The sequence below is a fragment of the Alosa pseudoharengus genome, unplaced genomic scaffold, assembly GCF_046254945.1.
Source record: "Alosa pseudoharengus isolate Yale_2024_CS ecotype anadromous, Long Island Sound unplaced genomic scaffold, YU_APseudo_1.1 YU_APseudo_1.1_scf_23, whole genome shotgun sequence".
Taxonomy (NCBI): domain Eukaryota; kingdom Metazoa; phylum Chordata; class Actinopteri; order Clupeiformes; family Clupeidae; genus Alosa; species Alosa pseudoharengus.
Window position 1 is genome coordinate 24,512,159 of NW_027468685.1, and position 24,153 is coordinate 24,536,311.

The 24,153-nt window shown below is 44.4% G+C and overlaps 2 protein-coding genes across 3 annotated transcripts; one reads left to right on the plus strand and one right to left on the minus strand.

The window, feature by feature from the left end:
* Window positions 1-399: 399 nt before the first annotated feature.
* trpn1 (transient receptor potential cation channel, subfamily N, member 1) lies at window positions 400-20,638 on the minus strand. The gene is made up of 28 exons (XM_076300841.1): window positions 20,492-20,638; window positions 20,068-20,169; window positions 16,472-16,567; window positions 14,769-14,882; window positions 14,289-14,393; window positions 13,332-13,430; window positions 12,745-12,846; window positions 11,989-12,090; window positions 11,271-11,369; window positions 10,914-11,114; window positions 10,533-10,634; window positions 9,911-10,009; window positions 9,463-9,591; window positions 8,981-9,109; window positions 8,565-8,681; window positions 7,909-8,007; window positions 7,495-7,695; window positions 7,263-7,361; window positions 6,790-6,996; window positions 6,136-6,237; window positions 5,903-6,001; window positions 5,093-5,251; window positions 4,261-4,458; window positions 3,830-4,036; window positions 2,682-3,139; window positions 1,469-2,394; window positions 959-1,105; window positions 400-554 (listed from the first exon to the last, which is right to left on the minus strand). The coding sequence occupies exons 1-28, from the start codon at window positions 20,636-20,638 to the stop codon at window positions 400-402; spliced, it is 4,800 nt and encodes a 1,599-aa protein (XP_076156956.1).
* Window positions 20,639-21,774: 1,136 nt separating this feature from the next.
* cfap20 (cilia and flagella associated protein 20) lies at window positions 21,775-24,030 on the plus strand. Of its 2 annotated transcripts, none has more exons than XM_076301012.1 (6): window positions 21,775-21,953; window positions 22,455-22,534; window positions 22,657-22,768; window positions 22,881-23,069; window positions 23,364-23,474; window positions 23,817-24,030. In XM_076301012.1, the coding sequence occupies exons 1-6, from the start codon at window positions 21,870-21,872 to the stop codon at window positions 23,820-23,822; spliced, it is 582 nt and encodes a 193-aa protein (XP_076157127.1). In that variant the 5' UTR covers window positions 21,775-21,869; the 3' UTR covers window positions 23,823-24,030. The 2 variants fall into 2 exon arrangements, with proteins under 2 accessions (XP_076157127.1, XP_076157128.1); XM_076301013.1 differs by having other exon boundaries at window positions 23,820-24,030.
* Window positions 24,031-24,153: the final 123 nt, after the last annotated feature.

Consider the following 24,153-nt stretch of genomic DNA (forward strand, 5'->3'; position numbering starts at 1 on the left):
AAAAAGCATGCTAAATACATTCAAAGAGATAAAACTGCAAGAGGAAATTATCTTACCAAAATGGCAGTGTTGTGAATGTCAACCTGAAGTTAGGTTCATTAGTGGTTATTTAATAGCCACATGCTGTCTTGTAAATATGGTCCTGATTTACAACACATCTTGGTTTCTGTAGAAAGTACTGTGAGCTAGAAACCAGAAATAAACAGCATACTTGCAATGCTAACACTAGACCCGACAGTGGCTATATCACCAAATGGCAATTACAAGCACATGAGAACCTAACAAGGCAGTGTAATGATGTTACAGATGTTACATTGACACATCTTCTTGATGTAGTTAGGTTCTCAAGTAAAGCTGCTTTTTCACCTCACAGTTACATTCTCTTGTCTTGTCACATTATTATCCTTCCTTCTCTCTCTCCAGTGGGTTACGGTCCCTTTGTGGCTGTCCATGGAGGGCGAGGAAACGCAGGACCACCGCTGCCCAGTCCACCACCTGCTCCACCCGCACCTGCCCACTGCCCATCTGCCTCGGGGCCAGTGAGGCTTCACCAACTGAACACAGGACACAGCACGACCCACAGTCACAGCATGGCATGGTCACATGCATTTGCAGTCAATTAGCATGCAGTGCTAATCTAGAGTGACTAGCTATTTATTTAGCCCCCAAATGACTTGAAATGATGGTAGGCTACATATGCTTACTTAGAAACCATGTGCTAAACCTTTCATTTGCACCTACTATGCAGCTCCAGTTCAACTACAGTTTAAAAATCCGGTTCAATAAATGTATTGTAGTCATGGGAGAAGCTACATCCTCTGCAACAGCTCATAAAACTGAAATATGAAATAACAGAAGGAGAGTGCACACAGTAGAGGCAGTCCCCTTGATCCTGCTTTGATTGGTGTGTGTTTTGAAGTGGAGAGAGAGGAGGGAGGAGGGGAGGAGCTGTACTTGCCCTCAGGAATGACCTGTGTCCTCCTGTTACCCCGCATCCAGCTGACGGATGAGTGGGCAAGCATGTCCAGCGAGCGACTGTCGGACAGACCCTCCACATCCTCCTCCTCACCCATCAAATCTCGGGCCTCCGTTGAGCAGATCTTACCTGCGATGGGGGACAACAAACAGGTCATTTTTAAAAATGCACGCTGCATCACACACTAAACCGGTGAAGGTTACAAATTATACTGTTTTTGCACATTTCACGTCGTTGGAACGCCTCTATAAGTTATTTGCCAAAGCCGTAAGTCTCTCAGGCGAATCTGCTTCCTGAAAATCTGACTCATCTGTTTTTCTTATTTGGTAATGTATGACCAACAGGTTTCATATTTACACCATTGACCCAGAGAGCACATCATTCGTATTACCCAAGCCCAAGCAGGATTAGCTTTTATCAGTAAGAGTGCAGTTCTGTTTAAATATTTTATTACTGACTCATGCTAATAATTACAGGACGATCATAACAAACCTCCATGTTTGCACAGAATCTTGGCATAGAAGAACAGGTTGGTGAAAAGATTGAACGGCGACGGTGTTCCGGACTTGCGGCTCATGTCACGGATCAGTACGGCCCGACCAAACTTCCACTGCATGTCCGACTGGGCCTGGATGCGCTGGTAGGTGTCGCTCATCATGGCGATGAGCAGGTTGATCAGGACGATGACCGTCACCACCAGGTAGATGCCGAACGCCAGGTGGGCTACCACGGCGGCAGCCGGGGGCGAGCGCTCCAGGGCAGGCATGGCTTCGGGCTCGGTGAGTCCAAAGAGGGCGAAGAACAGCAGCACCGAGACATCGAGCGGGGTTAGCTCCGGCTCTGGAGCGTCCAGGGTCTCAGTGGCGTTGTCCGGGTCCACGTCTCGGACACTCGCGGGATACACAGGCTGGCACACGGCAGACAGGCTCATGGTGAAGGCCGCGTGGAAGAGCACCAGGATGACGGCGAAGCGTCCCAGGTCCTTCATCAGGTCACGGATGATGATGGCCCAGGGTCCGAAAAGGTGGTGGAAGGTGAGGAACTCCAGCAGCTGGATGAAGCCCAGCGTCATGGCCACGGCCAGCAGCACGTTGCGGGCGAACAGGCAGTGCAGGTGGCTGGGCGGCCACCACTGGAGCACCACGGCCAGGAGGTGCAGGAGGACGGCCGCCAGTGAGAAGCCCAGGAGCATGATGCGGATCCAGGCTAGCCCGGCCCGCTCACCGGGGTGGGTGAGCTCGGACACCACCATGCCACAGAGCCAGGCCAGCAGGAGCCACTCTGACCAGGCTGGGACTAGGTGGCCCAGGGAGATGGGGTTGATTGGGGGGTAGACTATGGTGAGGATGAACAGAGCCAGGAGGAAGACATGGGACACCAGATGACTCATGAACTTCACAATGGGTATGGTATTGAATCTAATGGGAAATAATAATAATAATAAAAGTATTGAAACATTTCAAATTGCTAGGATGAATATTTGCCTTTCCCCCATATTCACTCTGGCCAATATTTCAACCCACGGGAGTTTATAGCAAATATAGTCTCTCAGTCTTTCTCTCTCTCTCTCCCCTCTCTTAAAATTGCTATTCTGATATCTGTCCTTTATTCACAGAACCAAACATGAGTACCAAATCAAGGATGCCCAAACCAAGATGAATGCAACCGGTACATAATTAGACTCTAGAGAGAGTGTAACTCTAACCTGTGCTTGAGAGGCAGGGACAAGACCAGCCAGAGCGGGGGACAGAGCAGCAACCCGAAGAACAGCAGCAGGATCTTCCATGAGTCCCACTGCAGGCTGCCGAACCACACCTCCGTCAGGTACTTCTGCACAGCAGGGTGCGACACCACGCCCTTCTGCCGGCACTCGATCAGGCAGTCCAGGACGCTGGCCCCGCGGTGGTCCACCGCCCGTAGGATTTGTCCCGCTCCACGGCCCCCGACGGCTGAGGCCACGGTGAGCAGGTCGGAGGCTAAGGACTCGCAGTGCCGCGCCGCCGCCTGGAGGTCCACAGCGCGCTCCTTCTCCCGCAGGGCTGCCTGGCCCAGGGCGCGGGACAGACGCACGGCCGTCTCCAGTGGGGCGGTGGAATGGAGCACCAGCTCGTCCAGAGCCAGGTTCCCATTCAGGCGGCCGCACACCATCAGGTCAAACACAAACTAGAGGGATAAGAGGAGAGTAGATGTTTCGGGGAGTGTTATACTAGTTCAAGGCTGCCCTCTAGTGGCTGGATAGACATTTGGCATCCACTGGGAAATTCCATTCAAAAAATGAATTTAGACATAGACCTAGTTTCTCCAATAAGCCCGAGTCACGCAAGGGTTCCTTTCTCAGGCAGGCATTAGGCCAAGTTTTGGACTTTATTTGCCATTTGAAATAGAAAATCTATTCGAAGTTCAGTTTTTGGTCTGGGCAGCAGTGCCTATAACAACAAGAAACCAGCCATTTAAAACAAAAATACTGTGAATAGACCGAAAAAAGGAGAGGTACTGTACAGGCAGGCAGAATGAGAAAATATAACGCCAAAACAAAAAAATGAGTGAAACACTACAAACAAGGGAAGGGCCCCATATTGAAATAGTGAAGAAAATGAATAGGTTTCACAATTGTCATGATAATTCTGTGGTAAATATATCACATATACATTTATTATTAGATTGGCATAACACCCTCAATATGCAAGACTGAAAAAAATAAATGAAAGGGGCCATAATTATGTGTGTTGACACTGTAATCATACATAAAGTATATGGATATGTATGAGTTTTACAGACTTTTTCCATATAGGCAGTGGGAAGGGGGGAAAGAGAGAGACAGGATCAAATCCAAAGACATGAAGCTCAGCTAACCCTCCTATCCTCCAGTAGGTGTAGCGTGTTGTTGTCTCTGCACAGCAGGAAGCTGACGGTGGCCTGATGGTTCTCTCCAGCTGCGTACTGTAACGGCGTCCGGCCCTGGAGACACTTAACCCGCGCTGACGCGCCACTCTCCACCAGGAAACGCACCATGTGAAGACACCCAGCCTTAGCGGCATAGTGCAAAGGAGTCCAGCCCGTCTGAAAGGAAATGGGGGCTAACTACTACATTTGTCAGGTAATATCACAGTTACCATAGAATAACATTACTCCATGACACATTTGCTTGGTTCACACTAGCGTAGTTTAGCATGTTTTTTTCAAACTGATTAACAATTATTAACATGTCCAGTTGTTACATGAAGTCTCCAAGAAGTGAACATCTCCATACCCACATATCCCTGCCCACCTCTGTGTATCATCACCTGGTCTGTGAGGTTGATCTCTGCCCCTTGGCCCAGCAGCACTCTCACCATGGCCACATGCCCATTGGCGGCGGCCAGGTGGAGGCAGGTGCGCCCACGTTTGTCTCTCAGCTGCAGCAGGGAGCCGGACCGGCTGAGGAGCAGACCCACCACGGCCGTGTGGCCACTCTGGGCCGCTAGGTGGAGCGGGGTGGAGCCCTAAGGGACACAGTGTCACCACATGATAATGCTAACATGGCATCAACAACCACATGCTAATGCTAACATGGCACCAACAACTACATGCTAATGCTTACATGGCACCAACAACCACATGATAATGCTAACATGGCATCAACAACCACATGCTAATGCTAACATGGCGTCAACAACCACATGCTAATGCTAACATGGCATCAAGAGACACATGCTAATGTGAACAGGGTGTCAACAACAAAAAGTTAACTTAATGCTGACAATGAGACGACAAATATACTTCAGTTAAAAAACACCCAGCTACAATTACTAGGCCTACGAGCTTTTTCCACTTCATTAGGTATTTCAGGGCAACTAAACTGTTGATTTTCAGCCACTCTCATGGCCTGACTGGGCAGCCAGATGCAGGGGAGTGTATCCTGACTGTGTCGGGGGGGGGGGGGGGGGGGGGCAGAGAGAGGGAGAGATATTAATATAATGCTGCCAAATCTTCAGTCATCCCAATAAAGCTTATTGAACTGAATAGATAGGGAGAGGGGGAGAGAGAGACAGAGAGAGAGAGAGAGAGAAAGACAGAGAGCTTTTCTGTTGTTCTGAATAACAGCTTCTGGTAAAGTGTCTGCCTGTAGGCCTCTACCTCCGAGGGAGGTGGCTGTCTGTGAGAGCCCTCTCCACTTCTCTTGAGTGTGCTGTGGGGATGGTCACTGCGCATGGTGGCAGGCACCTTGGTCAACATCTCTCTCACAAATTCCACTTGACCAAAACAGGCAGCAACATGCAGAGCTGTCAACCCTGTCTGGGAATGCACACACACACACACACACACACACACACACACACATATATACACAATAAAACTGTTACATTACATCACTGTACAGGGTGCGATTTGTGTAAAAACCAGAGGGGGGGATGATTTTGAATAAGTTTGTAAACCCCCCCCCCCCAAAAAAAAAACAAATGAACGAACGATTCATAGCCTAGTAATGTCATGGCTAATAATACCCTTTATTACACGGCTCTTCATAGTGCTGCAGAATGCTCCATTCACTTGAATGGGCCTTCCCAACCTATTATCTCCCGACAATGACCGGCGTTCTATACATTATCCCTTAAATATTATTTTTGCAACCTTTGTAACATTTTAGTTTTAGTTTACCGTGGTGTATGACTTTAAACAGATTATTATGTAGGCTAGCCTACTAGACTGTTCTCACGTTGCAGCGCTTTACTTATATGAAGTAGCATATGAAGTAGCATTATGATTATTATATCAATATGAGGGGCAGAGGGGGATAAATGTTGTCCCCACCGCGGATAAAAATTATTTAGCAGAGGTAGGGATAGGAAAACCAGAGGGGGGGAAATCCTCACCATCCCCCCCTACAAATCGCACCCTATCACTGTAATGAGAGGTACCAAACGTGTTTATTTCTGGCAAAGTCACCTTAGAGCTGCTGATCTTCAAAGATATATTGTTCTTCAGCACCTCCAGGATGTGAATGTGACCACTCCTGGCAGCCAGGTGAATGGCTGTCATTCCTTCCTGAAGACAGAGTGTGTTGAAACAACAAACATTGTCTGAAACCACCTCAAATGATTAAATAGCACAGACTGAAACCAATTACGGTACACAATTTCATACTCTGGCTGACACTGAACTCAAATGTTGGCACTCACAACGTCCTCGTCTGCTGCTGAGGCTCCGGCCTCCAAAAGGACCTTCACGACCTCCGTGTGACCTCCAGCTGCAGCCAGATGTAGAGGACAGGAGCCGTTGGCCTGATGAAGTATGGGAATAGAGAGGGTTAAAATAAAACAACAATCACCATGCTCACCTCCATGTAATATTATGTGGTCTAAACATTATGCAATTATTTGGTCTAAACATTATGCAAGACACTTGGAAGACAACCTATTTCTAGATGACTGCAAGACATCTAGAAGTGTTGAGGAACTTCCAAGATATGTGGTAGACAAGATCAAAAACTCTAAAGTCTAAACAGTTTATACTTTCACAGTCAGTCCACAAATCATTCAACTATTCCTGAGACAGCAATATTCACTTTTGGATACAGTATGTGGCCTCATATGGTAAGTATTATATCACATTAAGTATGCTATTTTGCCAACTACCTTTTTCATGTGAAAAGTGCCTTATTGATTTTTTCTTGAATTCACAATTACGCTATTTTTCCCTTCGTCCTTAACTATGGTGGTCACAGCCCTGCCGTGTCCATTTCATTCAAAAACATACAGAGTATTCCATCACGGAAACCATGTGAACCACCATTCCACCTCCCAGTGACATTCCAGTTGGTGATGTCAGCTGACCTTGTTGTGCAGTGTGCTCACGCCCCCCTGGTTGAACTTGAGCAGCTCCCTGATGACCGCGACGCTGCCCTTTGCCGCGGCGATGTGGGTACAGGTGGCACCTTCCACGTTGGCCAGGGTGGCTAGCTCCGGCCGGTGCTTCAGGAAGAGCTGCACCACCTCAGAGTGGTCATTCTCTGCAGCCAAGTGGAGGGGCGTCTGCCCATGCTGGACAGGATAGGTAAGAATTACAGGAGAAAGAAGGCAAATTACTATAATATACTAATGTACATTTTAGAAAATCAAAGTACTATAAAGACATACAATGCATTAATATATATGTAGATACATATAGATAGGCAGAAGGAGAGATGTATGAATCTGTGGTTTCACAGATGAGCAGATGGATTGATTAAACTCTTCTCAAAATGTTCAAATAAATGACTAGATGGATGGAACGACAAATCAAATCAGCACAAAGAACTGAAACTAACAATATCAGTGGCAGTGATGTCAGCTCTCAGCTTTAACAGGCTACTGCAGACGTCCAGTTGTCCACTCATGGCAGCGAGATGCAGAGGCGTCTGTTTATTCTGGAGGACAGGGAAATAATAATTGCATTAAATCTGTGAGACAGCAATCTTACTTGAAGATCCACCACAATGTATTTGCATAGTGGACAGTAGAGGAGATTATAATGGTAGGGAGGATGTGGTCCTCACTCACAAGGGAAAGGGCGTCTGTACTGGCCATGTGTGTCTCCACCAGCAGTCGGACCAGACGGGTGGAGCCGTTTTGCGCGGCTAGGTGCAGTGGCGTCAAGCCCAGTTTGGTCTTTGCGTTGACAAAGGCCTTATGGGACAGCAGGAGGTCTGCAATGTCTTCATGGCCATTCTCAGCCGCCAAATGAAGAGCTGCCTTGCCATCCTGCAGAAAGGAGTGCCCATAGTTACCATACCACACGCTCTCAGACAAACCAACCATTTCATCATATTTGCAGATTCAGGCAAAAAAGAAGAAGAAAGAAAAAAAAAAAAAAAAAAGAAACACAGCCAGGGTCTCGTCTAAAAGCAATCACGGTATTCCTTTGATGCGGACTGGAGCCAACGGCAACAGAGGAAGCATCCATCGAGTAGTCACCTCATCAAAGACATCTACCCTGGCGTGGTTCTGCAGCAGTATCCTGACCACTTCCAAGTGACCTCGTTCGGCAGCCAGGAGCAGTGGGGACCAGCCATTCTGTTGGGCACAGCCAACAAAAGAGAAAGCCTTTGACTTACTGAAGGAATCCTTCATATATGAGAGACACAGAGAGAGAGAGAGAGAGAGAGAGAAAGACAAGACAGAGAAGAAAGAAAGAAAAGAAAGAAAGAGAAGAAAGAAAGAGAGAAGAGAAAGTGCCCTTGATAGACAGAAATAGCAAGAGACACTGAAGTGACACAAAAATAGAGAGTGAGAGACAGAGGAAGAGTTGGTGATAGAAAGAAGGAAGGAGTGAGAGTGTGCCAGAGACCAACAGAAATGGAGACAGAAACAGAACAGTGGGAGAGAAAGAAAGAACTAAAGTAAAAACAAGAAAGAAAGAAAGATGGAAAGAAAAAAGAGTGAAAAAGAAAGAAAGAAAGAGAGAATGACCGTCCCATAATCCTAGAAAGGCCTATTAATCCAGCCTGCGATCTGGCACAAGCAGACCGGCTTTTCCCACAGCCCTCATTAGGCGCCGAGCGGAGTGGCATACGGTTCTCATCAGCCAGCCAGCCAGGCGGGCGGGCAGGCAGGCTGGCCGGGCGCCGTACCTTGGCGTGCTTGTTGACAGCCATCTGCAGGCAGCCAGCAGCCACGCCACGCAGGATCTCTTGCAGGACAGCCGTGTTTCCCACCCGGGCACAGTAATGCAGCGGAGTCTCCCTTAACTACAGGACCACACAAACACACAGCCGAGCACGGCGACTCACTCAAGGTGTGCACTCATTATAATATAGTCTATAAACAAATCAAGGAAGGCAAGGTCAGCACATCTAAACACATCTAAAGGCAGCACATTGACAACACATTGATCAAAGTTTTCCAACTGAAATTATGTAATATTTTAAGTAAAGACAACAAGTCATTACCAAGTAATACGCATTACTACTGAATGTGCTGCACTACTGATTTAGGTCAGTTCTACAATTCCTTCAGATTCTCCGTGAGGAAGCGTAAATGTGCAGACCTCTCTTGTTGTTGCAGTAACATTGGCATCGTACTCCATGAGGGTTCGGACGATGAGGACATCCTCCCCGTTCTCATGGACGCTATCCTTCCTGAGTTCGGCTGCCAGGTGCAAAGAGGTTTCCCCCCTCTGCCAACACACATGGTCACATGGCATCACTGACATTCATTTCACATTCAGTTTAATTGTAAGCTTCAAAAGAATAGATGGGTATCAGAACACTAAAGAACACCATCAGATATTTTATTTCGAAGGTAACAAAAGTTATGATGGGGAGATTTATCGCAACACTATAAGAGCCTGTATCCAGCTCTGTCAGAATTTAAGGGTCGGTTATTTCTCAGATACATAAACATCCAAAATCCATGGTTTCATCTGTTAGCGATTACCACTGGCACACGCACACACGCACGCACACACGCACGTACGCACAGACACACAAGGTCTTCTGTGTGTGATAGCTCAGGCAGTAGCAGTCTGACCTGGTTCTGCTGCCTGACGCAGCACTGTGCCCCGTCCAGGCTCCTCTCCCTGGTCAGGTAGCTCAGGATCTCCTCCACTATGGGAGCATGGCAGTGGCGAACGGCCACATGGAGGGGATTCTCTCCTGCCTACATAGGACCATTCGGTGGAAATATGATTATTAGAAATGTCTCACAGGGTGGTTATAAGAAGGTTATAAGAGTGACAGTGCTAGGGAGGGTGTGAGTGTGTGTGTGCGTATGTGTGTGTCGTGTGTGTGTGTGACTGTGTGTGTGTGTGTGTGTCTGTCTGTTTGAACGTGTGTTTTTATATTGTTTCAGGCATATTTACATATCTTGAGGAAACCTGAAAATGTTCTGTTGCAGAAAAAGGTAAAAAATCACTACAAAAACTAGATGCATTCATATATTTACAAAACAAAAATATGAAACCCATTCGCAGATGCACCTTAGATTTCCATGTCAGGTCACCTCCCTCTTCTATAAGAGACCTCAGCATCTGAAGGCTACCGTGGCGAGCAGCGACATGCATGGCAGTTTCCCCATTCTGGAGACGACACGGACACAAGAAGAGGTCAGAGATGACTGCAGATAGCGATTTTGACATATTAATAATATTCTTAGAGACCAATAATCCCCACAGAGACTATAATGATTATCTCTGCCAAAGTGATATTTTTGGTTTGGCTTGTATGTCTATTTGTCAGCAAGGTTACGTATTAATAACAGGCCCGATTTTTCATGAATGCCATCCCCTTAATGAACGGGGATAGCGAGGACCAGGGCAAAAACCCAATAACATTCTGAAACTTTAAACTTTTGTTAAGATTGCGAGATATAGCAAAATGGCCTTGGTGGAGTTATCCAGTCTCCAAGTGCCCTTCTAGTTTTCCATGTAATGTTGATCCCTTCAATTTAGACTCCTTAAGAGGCTTAGACAGACTTGAGGTTGAAATTTTTTGAGGGCTTAGATTCTGTCGATAGCTGCTTCTGTCTCTTGAGGGTCTGGAGAGTGATTTGAGGGATCTGCTCGTCTTTGGAGTGTTTTGTGGCGCGGTGACCCTGCTGACCTCCTGCTCAGCGTTCACATCTGCCCCGCTCTTCAGAAGCATCTCGGCCACCTTCTCCCCCTCTTTCACGCGGGCAGCGATGTGCAAAGGTGTCTCCTGATCCTGGGTACGCAACCCCAGCCCCCCCACACACACGCACACACACACATACAGAGAAAACACACATGAATCACCCTGACCTATCAATCCATCTCTTTCAGTCTGTACTCGTACTTGATCTTCCACACATAGGATCTACAGTACATGCCTACAAGAACCACTGCACAGTTTCTATAATGGGGGTTTATGATGTCTGTAGCATCCCTAGAATTATAACGATGCTGTGACCATTCATCATGACACACTACACATCCACACTACAACATCACCACGGAGCTTCACCTTGCCACCGTTGAGCTGGACCTTGGCCCCGAAGCCCAGCAGCATCTGCACCACCAGGGGCTTGCAGTATTGCACAGCCACGTGGAGGGCAGTAAGGCCATCTTTAGTGGTGGCGTCCACCTGCGCCCCCTTCAGGAGCAGAGCCTTCACTACAGCAGTGTGTCCACGTTTGGCCGCGGCGTGCAGACAAACGGCGCCAGACTACAAGAGATTATGGGAAGGGAATGAAGAGAAACAATATAATCAACAATCAACAGTCCACATGAAAATCTAACATTCTTCATCACCAAAGGCTTTTTGGTAAATAAGTGTAGTTCTCTGTCAGTGAATGCCATTATCCTCCACTATGTCGTTTACCTTATTGGGCATATGCAGGGGGACACCTTTCTTCAGGAAGGCCAGGGCAGTCTCAGGGTGACCACACTGAGAGGCAACGTACAGCAGTGTGCTACCATCCTACACAACACACAGGGACACACGTTTACAAGGGCAGAAGCTTGAATGTTATTCTATTGCTGTAGTTGTAGCTCTGTAGTTTCAATGTTATTCCATTGCTGTGAGTAGCTGTGGATAAACGTGCCCGCCAAATTAATACATGTAAATGTAAATGCAGTATGCAGACCCAAAAAAGAGAAACGTGTCTGGAAAAACAAAATCAGCTTAGAATATTTTTGTTTAGATGTGGTTTCAATGTGAGTTTAGTATATCTCGGTTAGATTTTCGTTCGAGAAATCTTTTTTGGCACATGTGAACTACATCACTGATGAAGATGGAGTGATATTTCTTCTTTTCAACACCACAAACGCATTACTGCACCTGTAACAACTTAATGCTGGAAAACGGAGTGTTTGCGTGTGAGAGACCAAAACCGAGAATCTCACGCCAGCCAGCGAATTCTGGGAAGCCCCAGAGGCACTCATAATCAGTTATCTCTGACTACTAGCCTGGAGGCTATCCCACACCACCTGGCCTTCTGGACCCTCTGTTTTCTTGGACTGAGAATCACATTACCCCTGAAGTTGAACGATTAGCTCTGGCAAGTGTGGTTACAGCAGGAGGCAGAGGTGGCCAATACCTTGGTCCTTGCCAGCACGTTGGACTTGAACTTCTCCGTCAGCACCTCCACAATGTTGGTATGGCCACGTTCGGCAGCAACATGCAGAGGGGATCTATCCATCTGGAGCAAGGACAGAGGAGTCAGTACACAGTTAGAGAGCCACACCGAGCTACTGCACACTCACCTTCACACCTTCAGAGTTTCATATGAACACCATGATGAATCTCAAATATGCAAAGATGCAATAAATTAAAGGTGTCAAACAATGAATTAGTTGATTGACTGATTGATTGATGGAATAAATGATTGATGGTTAAATGAACATATCGATGAAAGAATGAATAAGTATACATGACAGAATAAAGAGCAGAAGACAGAAATGTTTTTAAAGTATTACAGTAGAAACTGTCGGAGCTATGAACAAATGTCCTTATAAAACAGCTCTGAATGATTATCAGCCACAAGCTGACATAACGTCTGGAACATTTAGGACAACTGTTCAGCTTTGACTGCTTTGAGATTGATCATGGGGTCCTGTGATAAGAGGTTTAAGTGACACGCAGCCAACTAAACCTCAACACGGGTGAGACACACAATCATTTCATCGTGGAAAACTCCGGCAATGATCTGCTGCCAGCATCCGTTGTGTCTAGCAGTATACTCCTTTGAGACGGCGAATGACAAGTAGACTGTTAAATGGTCAAACTGGGGCTTATCGGATCAGCACCGTCTGAGGCCCAGTGCCCACTGACTCACTCCACACACACTGCTCACCTTGTCTGCTATGTTTGGGTTGGCCTTGCCCTGGTAGAAGACCTTCAGAGTGGCCTCATCTCCCTCCCAGGCAGCGATGTGAAGAGGGGTCTGGCCCTCCTCCTGCAGTCAGTGGGGGACAGAGGACACACCAGTCACACAATCTATGGCACTCACACTACACCCACCTTTACAGAAATAATAATGACAACAACAACAACAACAACAACAACAACAACAACAACAACAACAACAACAACAACAACATCAAGTCTACCAAGGTTTGAGACTCAGTCTGTATGGTACATGAATGGTACAGTGCAATGATACAGTGCAAATACTAAACACTTGTGAGCACTCCTCTGTACATGACATTAAATTACATCACATAATACTCAGGGCAGGGTAAGTGTTAAGCAGGCATTTACAAATTATTATTTAAATGTACTGTATTGTAAACAGGATACCAAATGTTGAACTTTCATGAGCTGGTGGCTGGTCACATCTGACACTAGAAAAAGAACATCTTTGTAGACAGAAGTGAATAATGTAGAGCCAATTCAGATCAAAGTTTCATATAATGCTCCATAAAATGGGGTCATGCTCACATTCTGGAAGTCAACATTGGCCCCAAACTCCACCAGGATCTTTGCCATCTCTGCATCCTTTCTTCGACAGCAAATATGGAGGGCAGAGTCTCCGTCTCCCTGGTAACACAACATCCTTTGTTATGTGCATGTCATGTCATCTGTGACACTTCAATGATAACCTCTTTTCAGATTTTGCTTCTCTGGAAAGGATCCCCAAAATGTCAAGCCATTGGCGTAATGAAGGGAGAAGCTTTAATAAACTTTCATAGCGATGTTGTGTAATTAGATTACATGCCCCGAGCAATTGCATCAGTTTAAATATCCTGCATGTGGGCAAAGAAGACTATAATATATTAATGCTGGCTCTGTAACCACAGCGCTCAAAAATACTGAGCAGTAAAAACCCAAACACAAAGTTGATAAAGATCAGGCACGGCTCCAATCAGCTCTCCAGACACTGTAAAAAACTGTGATAAAATGGCTCAGAGAATTAAAAGCTCTCGCATGTAACTTTACATTGTTTTATTGATTGGACACACACACACACACACACACACACACACACACACACACACACACACACACACACACACACACACAAGCACACACACACTTTCAACTGCAACTGCAGATTCTAAAGGATATATTTATAAGCAATGATGGCATGAAAATGACTATGATATCGGTATGCTGTGATCCATCTATCATCAACAAAGCCACTGGAAATCCTTGTCTGATCCACCTAAGATGGAGCAATATCTCAAAATGCCTGATTGCCATTTGGCTATACTTTATTATGTAATTTCCACAAGTAACACATTCCCTGTTGCAGGAAATTCATGACTGACTGCTATGGTTGATTACAACTGACAAATATGTCTCTAGTCGCCTCTGTGTCAGTATGAAATGACACTATTACAATTGGCCTGGTATCTGGGGCGTGTATAACGATGGGATGGCGCTGCCAGCTCTTACACGTCTCCGGGCCCGCAGCTGAGGCTCTGATAAAGCTCCAAGCAGCTCCTTAACGATTCCAACATTCCCTGATTCAACAGCCAGAAGAAGTGGAATGCAGCCATCCTGAAATGAAAATTACATTGCAAAATACACACACACACACGCACACACACGCACACACACACACGGAAACAATGATACGGTCTTGGCATGTCTGAACGGCTGGTGCCCAGCCAAAATGAACAAGAAGGGTTAACACCACATTCAGACAATACTGGCGTTCTGTTACTGTCTGGTAGCTACATTGGGTTCCAACACCAATATGGGGATATAAAGAAAGTCCAAGTGCAGATGCAATTACACCATAGGAAGGGAAATATATGCTGCCATTAAAATATCCGATATCTAACTGATAAAACATGTTTAATGGCCAATAAAATACACCTTTTTCTGTACATTTGCAATATGCCAAAACTGAATGATTCTCTAGACATATACCGTATCTGGGTGCAGACGGGCATCCTTGCTGGAGAGTTTGAGGAGGGTGTGGACAGCTCCGTGGGATCCTGTCGGTCGGCAGGCGGCAAAGTGCAGAGGCAGCTGGTCCTTGGGCTGTATCATTATCAAAAACACTCTTAGTCTTAGGCTCAAGGTGTCCTACTTTAATCCCAATAGAAACAAAGAGGCAAACTCAAAACTGTAATGTAATAAATGTGTTGTCTGAGGAATTTGTCTGGTTATTCGGATTACAGCAAAGAACCCATAAATCATTCATGCTGACAGGACAACAGTCCATATAACCTCCGCAGAACACATGAAACACATGATGAGCCACTGGCTAGTTCTTAAGGATGATGAAGGGTTGTCTGGTATTTAGCACTTTTTATCCAAAGCTACACGGACTCGCAACAACGGGTTTGGGAATCCAACCGGGGTTCTTAGAGGAACACTGCAAGTGTTATATCAGGCTAAAATGGTTACTTCATGAGAACAGCCCTAGATTAAAAGACCAATATACATATAAAAGGGTGACAGTTAAGAGAAACAGTTTAAATTAATTACATCGACATACTTTGCATAGCAATTTGTGGTCTTGCAAAGCAATTGGTGGTGTAGCCTACTTCATACAGTACAAAATGTTAAATTCAGATATTTAGAGGTCTATTGTCTTCTAAATTGAATTCAGTGGCAATTTAAATGCATCACAAGAAATTAAATGCATTTGGGATACAAGACATTAACTGCATATTAATGTGATTGCAAAACCACAATTGTTCCAGTCAGAAAGTAATTATCCGTGTGTAATCAACAGAATGCTATGGGAGAGTGTGTTGTACATCACTGACAGACTGCTCCTGACCCAAAAGCCTCATGGCGGCAATTTTCCCGCCTCTGTGTTTTGCCTTCAGAATGTGTGACAAGTGATGTTATCCCCCTCACACACCCACACGTCCCCAATTTTGCTCTCAGATTGGTCTAAATGAAAACTCTCTCTCTCTCTCTCTCTCTCTCTCTCTCTCTCTCTCTCTCTCTCTATCTTCACTCATTCTCTCTCTATACACTCAACTCAAATGGCATTTTGAAAAGTCTTGGTAGGGGGCATTCTGTTAACCCTCTCCATACAGTCTCTAGTGTTGCTGAAGCACTAAGTCAGACTTAGTTTGTGCTAAACAAATCTATCACAAACCCCCAAAAGTCTAACACAAATCCCACCAAAAACAAAGATTTGTAAGGCGGATTACATATTCATTCACTATTAAGAACATTCTGCACAAACATTAAAATCATATCAGACTTTGGGTAGCAAAGCGCAGAGGATCCTGTCCATCAAATCCTCAGTGCGTCACAATCCCTTAGCTTCCCTGCCAAAACTTACATAAATAATGGCAGTCTCAGTTAACATTTGTAAAGTAGAGAGAAGCTATATGCCAAACCACTGGAATGCCACTTTTCACAGACTCTTCTCAGCAGTTAATACGCTTGCCAGTAAAAAGAGACAGAGGTAGAGGTAGAGAGAGAGACAAAGAAGGAACCAGAAATAGAACGAGGTCAGAGAGGAAGACATTGAAAAAGGATGGGTGGACAAGCAGACAGTGGGACAAAGGGAAGAGGGAGACAGAGAAAGAGAGAGAGAGAGAGAGAGAGAGAGAGAGTGTGTGAGAGTGAGAGAGGATGAGGGTGTGTATGGGTGTGCTTCCTACCCCTCCGGGAATATTGGGGTCTGCCTTTCTTGCCAAGAGTCTCACAATTTCGTCTTTGGAGTGAGCTGCTGCTATATGCAAGGCTGTCCTGCCATCCTGTGGGACACAAGAAAACAATTCACACTCTCAAAGTCATCTTAATGTGTGAATTGCTTTTCAAGCCTTTCAAAATATGAAACGTTCCTGGCAACTCTGCAAAATCAAACACATGTGGGTATAATGACTTCATATAAATACATCCTGTAATAATGGCCTTATCATTTGGATGAAACTAACTATGCAAAATGGCTTTTTCTGAATGTGCACCTCACTGAAACAATGGATTGGGAAGCTTGAGGACTCCACAGACACTTTTCCCAATTTTGTGAGTTCAGGGGTGCTCAGACACCGTTCAGTCACACTTTTACAAGAACCACCAGACATTCCAGCAGTGGGACCTAGGGTGACGGCATATGTCAGGTCCTTTCGATCACCCCCTTTTCAAAGCGGACACATAAAATATTTCGAGGGGGCTTTCCACGAATTTAAGGGAGTGAAGACGGGGAGAGAAGATTGAAGTTTGGCAGCATATATAAAGCAGGCATTAGTTTTTTTTTGCAACCACTGTCAAGATGTGGTGTGGTCTATACCCGGCTGATGGAGTGGGATTACCAGTTATTTACAAAGACAGCGTTTTCACCCTACATTATGGTATTTTAGGCCATGGCAAGGAATAGACTGAAGGCTGAAACTACATACTGTGGAGCACCACAGAGAAAACAATTTGGACTCCCAGTAATAAGGAACTGCCGAAATTCCACAAACCCCCAAATTATTTTGGAAATCACTGAGCAGGGAAAAAAAAAAAACGGTTACCTCAACTGGGACAAAATGGCTCTGTTGGGACGCGCAGTGAGAGCACAATGAGAGCCAAGTAAGGAAGCAAACACAAACACCCCAAAAAATTCCAGGGGGAAGAGCAGTTACCATGCCAACACGGCGATGGAAAGCCGACTCCACGGGCCTCGGGAGGGAAGAGGGCAAAATGTGAGTGCCAGGCATGTGCCGTCCAACTATTGCCACACTAGCGCTCATGTTAATTACACGCATTAACTACCAAGAGGAGGCCCCCGCTAAGGACACTGCCAGTGCAAACAATTCCTGGCTCCTTCCCTGAAATGGTCTTAGGTAACAAGCACTTACAGAATTTGTCCAGGAAAGCACAGCTGTCAACCTGTCAAAAAGAGCCTGATGGAATGACTTAACACTGTGGGATGTGAGTGAAAATGGAAGGGGATGGGGGTATATAAAGACAGATGCAAGGACAACTCTGAGGGGTGAATGAGGGCATTCGAAAAGTCAGATGGTTGAGCTAGAGCGTCTGAGGTGAATTGGGTCTTACCGCACACCCTTCCCCACAATGCATACGTCAAAACCGCAGCCTCCGAATGTGTTAACGACCGAAGAATTCCCCTCTGTTATCCTCATTCGCACGCCATGCCATTCTGGGCCAGAGGAGCCATAGGAGCTCATAGCGCTTACTGAGACTTGGGCTCAACCACCCTCTTTTTGGATAAAGCCTTAACCTTGCCAGACTCCAGTAAATTCTCCCAGGCCAAGCAGCACAATGGACACCGCATATCTATGCACTGAGGAACAAAGCTGGGGGAGATTTATCATCTCAGCACACAAGCAGGCTTACTTTCGACATTAAAGGGGCAATTTATGTTTGTTCTTTTAGGCCAAGGTTGACCTATAAATGCTAGCGGTGCATTTACGATATGTCAATGTGGTTTTCAATGGTTGATAAAAAGCTGTAGTCTTTGACTTAGTATGAAGTGAACTGGTTTTCTAAAGCCATGGCCTTTTTATGCACTGAAATAAGCTCAGCAATCGTATTGAATTCCGCAGATCAGGCCACCTATGATAGATGCATGTGAGTGGTTGCATTAAAAATAAATAGATGAGCAAAGGCCCACATCCAAAGATTTTGGGGGCTCACATGTCTTAGGAATGGACGCAAGTAAATCTCTCAATAAGTCAAAGTGAAGTTCCTTTAGTGAATTATGTGTTTCAGATGACATGGAAAAACGACGGCAGGGAAGGCGTCCATAGACTTCCAGCTGTAAATTAAAAGGAAAATGCAATACATCATATGAAAAGCAGAAAACGTCCAAAAAAAAAAAGAAGTGGAGGAAAAGAGAAAAGGCATGTTTATTGGAAACACAACATTTGAGCTCACTCAAAACAGCCTGTCTGTTTAATAGTGGAGATTGTGATGCTAACTGTTATAATGATTCATAATTTTGCGTTTTCCGAGCCGTAAAATTCTATTAATTATTCCTGAATGAGGCATTTGGGCCTGCTAAGACGTGTAAAAGGACCTTTTGATAATCTCAAATTGCTGGTAAAAGTCATGGCTGCTGCCACTGAGAAACTGGCACCACTCTTAACAAGGTTTGGTCTCCTTCCAGTTCAACCTCAATTGTGATGCCGCAGCCATATTTGGTGAGTAGGAGGTTAATGAATGCCATGCCGCACTTCAAAGTGACATCCGTCTTTCTTCATTTATCTCTCTTGGTTAAGCTTGGATTTGTGTTTGTGTGTGTGTGGGTGCATGTGTGTGTACTGTATTTATGCATGTGTATGCATGTTCTACCTATCTATCTGTTCTGTGCACCTCTTTTATGCTCCCAGAAGAACACAAATGAATAATTTTCATATACAAATCCGGGAAATACTTCCCACTGGAATAAAAGGAACTCCCAGATAGCCTGCCCTCTCTGCGGCCAGGGCATGTTCCGAAATACGAAATGTTAAAGGCTTTAATTTGTTTTGTGGGTGAAAGAAACAGTGTGGATTAAATGGTTTTAATGACAAATTGTGGGGAGACAACACCTGCAGCAAAGCATTATGTCACCACTTTATGGGCATGTTTTGTGGGAGGGTTCCAGGAACTTGCTGTGACTGGGCAAATTACTATATGACACAAAATACTGGAAAAAAGATTACAGAGGTATCATAATAGTTCTTAGTGATCGCTGTATACTGTATGCTGACACATTAAATGTGTCCAAAATGTAGAGACTGTGAACAGGCCATTTTTGTTTGTTTGTTTCATTCTTGTTCAAGTAGTCACAAAACGGAGCATTTAAGGGTCTCAGAAGAAAAGGTCAGCAATAACAAACAATCTAATACTGCATTCACACTTGCATTCTCCTAATGCCCAACCCACTGTGAGGTAATGGCCTTTTCCCTGGTACCTCCTCAAGACCCTCAATGCCACTCAACACAACGTATCTTTGATGACTTGAGGCAAGAGATTGCAAAGTACGGGATACAGAAAGCCTTTACTTGTTCATTCTACAACAGCACATGACAGGCAAAATACACAAAAGTAGCCTACTTTCAGGGAGTTACATTTTTAATGGATACATCTTATGATTTTTTATAAAAGGGTACCCGTCTTTTTCCACGCTTTTGAGTCCTTGCTGTTTTAATCACTGCGAGTGAAAAGTTACCTTTTCCCACTGTAGGCCTACAAGTCATGGTGATAATTGTTCGCATTAATTTCAATGTGTCTGTCTTTGTAAGTAATAGCTTTGGGTCTGGCTCACCTTGCTTTTGTCAGTTGGATTGACTCCCATCTCCAACAACCTCTCCACTACAGCCACACGGTTCTCTTTCACAGCAATTATAAACAGACTTAATCCTGACTCCTATACAAAAAAAAAGACAGATAAATAGGCTAAATGTAATACTGACATATTTAATATTGCAAATATTAAATGTAGAAAACTATTAAAATATTAAATGTAGAAAACTATAAAATGTAAAACTATTAAATCTTCTACATCACTATGTAACAAATGTCTTTCTAGCCTAGTAAAAATATAAGACGAAAATAGTTTCAGTGGAAAAAAAGTCCAGTGGACTCCATAATATCAATGAATATTTTGTTTTGGTTGTGACAATGCAAACTAGTGATGGAAACTAGCATGACAAACCATGAGGCATTAACTCAAACAAAAAATGTCTTACCTCATCTGTCTGGAAGATGTCTGGGTCTCCTTTCTCCAGCGCTTTAATTGTCTGCTCGACCGCAATCCATTCTCCCTTGAGAGCAAGCTGCATGATCCGCTGGCTGGACGCGAGTGATCCGGAGTGGACAGAAGAAGTTTCAGACATTTTTGAAGAATAGACTACACACTCTTTCTAAGTCGGCAACTAGATTAAAATAGTGGCTATGTCAGCCAGGCATGACAACTGTACTACTTCTACAGTAGCAGAATATCATTGAAGACTTGTAGCCTACAGTGGGAGAAAAGACAATGATGGTCTTAGCAGGTGAATGCAGAATGCCGCCGTTCAGGGATGCAAATTGCTGTCTCTGTAGGAGGCAGCTGAGGGTACGCTCCTCTGAATGTTCCAGGACTATCCGGTAGCGACCACGCAATCACTGGTTAAAGTTTTCTAACTCCGCCTTCATCTCCTGTTACCTTGGAAATGTTAGTAGGCCTAAAGGAAAAAAAGCTGCAACTTCAGAAAAAAGTGGTAAAAAAAACTTTGTAGTTAGCCTATGCAGCCTACAGTTTGGCAAGTGTTTAAATGGGGAAATTTAGGTGGGGGCGAAGAAAAAGAAATGAGCCAACCAAGAGTGCCAACTATTTTTATTATTATTATTTCGCTCACGCATTGTTCTGAATTCTGTATTTTAAGGCAATTCATGTTCCCAGGGTCCACTGTTCTCGGGCAAGTTAGGAATTTAAGACCTAATAAGACCCTGCGGAACATGGCAACTACATACCATCAGCGTTGATATTGTGTTGTGTGTGTATTTGATGTTGATTCAGGGTCGTCGATGAACATTGTAGCCTATTTTGGTTGTAGACAGGCTGCACCAGACAGTAGGGCTGCACGCGTAAAAGATGGCATGAGGCTGGAACATACAGTCTATGGGCTGGAACTTTGGCAGCACCATGGCAACTTCAGAAGTAAACAGAGATCAGCTCGAAATGACAAGGGACCTGCGTCTCGTATCATAGCAACTCCAAAAAAACAAAAAAGCGGACAGCTGGCATGTGAGGTGCAGGGCAGAAAAATAGTTGTAACGTTAGATTTATATCTAGAATTGTATTTTAAACGAATTTGAGATAGGACGGAATATTCTATTGTTTCATGCGGATAGGTTTTCACATATTTACATTTCAACACATAAACTTCGAGAAAATTGGCGCGCGCGTTATTTTCGTCCAGTTTTAGCTGGCACATTTTGACCAGCTGTAAGGACCGGAACCTTTTTTCTTAATCTGCCGCTGCTGCAGCACGGAGCCTACTAACTCGAGGAAAAGCCCAACTCGCATCAAAACATAGCTAGGCAGTTGCATGCACTTTGGCTTTATGGTATAAAGCTAGGAACATGTTTAAAAATACTTTTCAGAGTGGGTTTTTATCGATTTTGTACAGCATTGGAAGCAAACCTCTGCAAATATGGGACAAGAAGGTAAGAATGGTCAATCCCCAGTTAAATGTGCAAGCTAATTTATGTTAGCTGGCTGCTGAGGTGATTCATTTCATGGATGATTGGCTGGCTTCTTTTTACTGTCAATGGTGATGGGCTATAGGTGATGTGACTTAGAAGGCAGCTAACTTAGCAATAGCTGATAAAACATCGGGTGAATGTTGCTAACGTCACATATTTAATGTTGGTAAAGTGCCTCTGAGTAATATACTGTGATGGCAGTTCTTAGTTTGCTAATGAACTTAAAGGCTAGCATGGCAAATTACCTTAACGTTACATGAGTTGATTAAACGGTGGACGCATTCCTGGTGGACGTCATTTGCTGATGTCTAAAATCGCTATTCGCTATCAATACCTACATACTAAGATCTAGCTTTACCCGTAAGCTAAGATAACCGACGACAATAATATTTAACTAAGCAGTGCAGTTGCATTGAATGGTAACGTTACAGCTTAACTATAGCAGAATTATTGCTTCCCTAGGTGAGAAACGGTCACATTAAAAGAATAACAGACAATGACATCCAGTCTTTGGTTCTTGAAGTTGAAGGAACCAATGTCAGGTAAGGTGGCTGAATTTCTCATCATACTTGTCCACTGGTCCATCAAGCACATTATGATACTTTCCCACTGTTCTTTCAAGGAATGTTGATTATTCAGAGCTTGCATACCTTTATTCCCAAAGCACAACTTATATAACATGTCCAGCGGATCCCAAAAAGACACTAGGCATCAAACTCCCCTTTTTGGTTATGATCATCAAGAACTTGAAGAAATATTTCACCTTTGAAGTTCAGGTAAGTCTACATTTGGGCCAAGCACTCCTACCATAACTGGCTTCAGTAGATACAGACATGCATGGTCATAGTTCCTGCTGTTTATTATTCTGTGTCATTTGTCATGGGCAAGGTCTTAGATGACAAAAATGTGAGGCGGAGATTTCGGGCGAGTAACTACCAGAGTACCACCCGAGTAAAGCCCTTCATCTGCACTATGCCCATGCGACTGGACGACGGCTGGAACCAGATCCAGTTTAACCTCTCAGACTTCACCAGAAGGGCATACGGTACCAACTACATAGAGACGCTTCGTGTACAGGTGAGAAACATAACTCATGCTGTGCGTGTGTGATTTTTTCCCCCTTTTTTTTGGTCTCGGTATAGAAATTGAATAACACTGAAGGAATTTTTGTGCTGGATGTCCCTATTACTGTAGGCCTAAATGTCTTCACTTCCTGTTCCATGTGCTGCCTCCTTATCTCAAAAGGTTTTAGTTATTAATAGATCAAGACATAAAAAAACTGGAATTTTTTTTTTACACTGGACACAAAAGGGTTTTTATTTTGATGCCACTGAACACAGTGCTTTACTCACAAGTCTCCTTATCATGCAGATTCACGCCAACTGCCGAATCAGAAGAGTGTACTTCTCTGACAGGCTGTACTCTGAGGATGAACTTCCAGCTGAATTTAAACTTTACTTGCCTGTACAGAACAAGGCAAAGGTAAGCTTGGCTGGATCAGATCATTAGAAATGTGGTTAAGGACCAAAACATACTATTAGATTCAGTGAAAATGTGCTCATGTTTTTCCTCTGTTCCTGTAATAGATAAGGAAACAGACACAAAAATATAGTCAATTGAATGAAACAAACAAAAAATTGTCAGGACAGGACTTACATCTATATGCTGTTAGTTTTGAACTAGTTTAATTTGAACTAGTACATTTGAATATATGAATGATCACATACAGTATTCACAACCAAGCCATCTCCAGTGTCATTTGGAATGCAAACGAAACAGAAGACATAATTGAATGCTGACATCCACTTCTCTTTTCCATTGCAGCAGTAGAGCAGCCGATCCCGCTCCTCCATTCCAGACGTTCACTGTACTGGTGTTATGTCCTCCAAAATCCAGCTGGAGGTTCTAGTGCTTTTTGTTTTCATTTTTACTTTATTTGATATTATTGTTATTATTATGGAACCATGTGATTGTCCCACCCGTTTCCTAATGCCTTGCTCTCTGCACAAATAAAACCCTTTTATAGGCACTGTATGAACATGGGGTCATGCTCTTGGTATCGTTTCCACACAGAAGCACCAATACTTTTTTTTTTTCACGCCCACACTCAAAGACGAGAGAGAGAGAGAGAGAGAGCGCGAGAGAGAGAGAGAGAGAGAGA

Excerpts from the sequence above, each read along its gene's own strand:
- cfap20 (XM_076301012.1), top strand. The coding sequence starts at position 21,870 with ATGTTTAAAAATACTTTTCAGAGTGGGTTTTTATCGATTTTGTACAGC. Across the intron at positions 21,954-22,454 it reads TGCAAATATGGGACAAGAAG|GTGAGAAACGGTCACATTAA; the intron begins GTAAGAATGGTC and ends TTGCTTCCCTAG. Across the intron at positions 22,535-22,656 it reads GTTGAAGGAACCAATGTCAG|CACAACTTATATAACATGTC; the intron begins GTAAGGTGGCTG and ends TTATTCCCAAAG.
- trpn1 (XM_076300841.1), bottom strand. The coding sequence starts at position 20,638 with ATGTCTGAAACTTCTTCTGTCCACTCCGGATCACTCGCGTCCAGCCAG. Across the intron at positions 20,170-20,491 it reads ACATCTTCCAGACAGATGAG|GAGTCAGGATTAAGTCTGTT; the intron begins GTAAGACATTTT and ends TTTTTTGTATAG. Across the intron at positions 14,394-14,768 it reads CCCGTCTGCACCCAGATACG|GATGGCTGCATTCCACTTCT; the intron begins GTATATGTCTAG and ends TTTTCATTTCAG.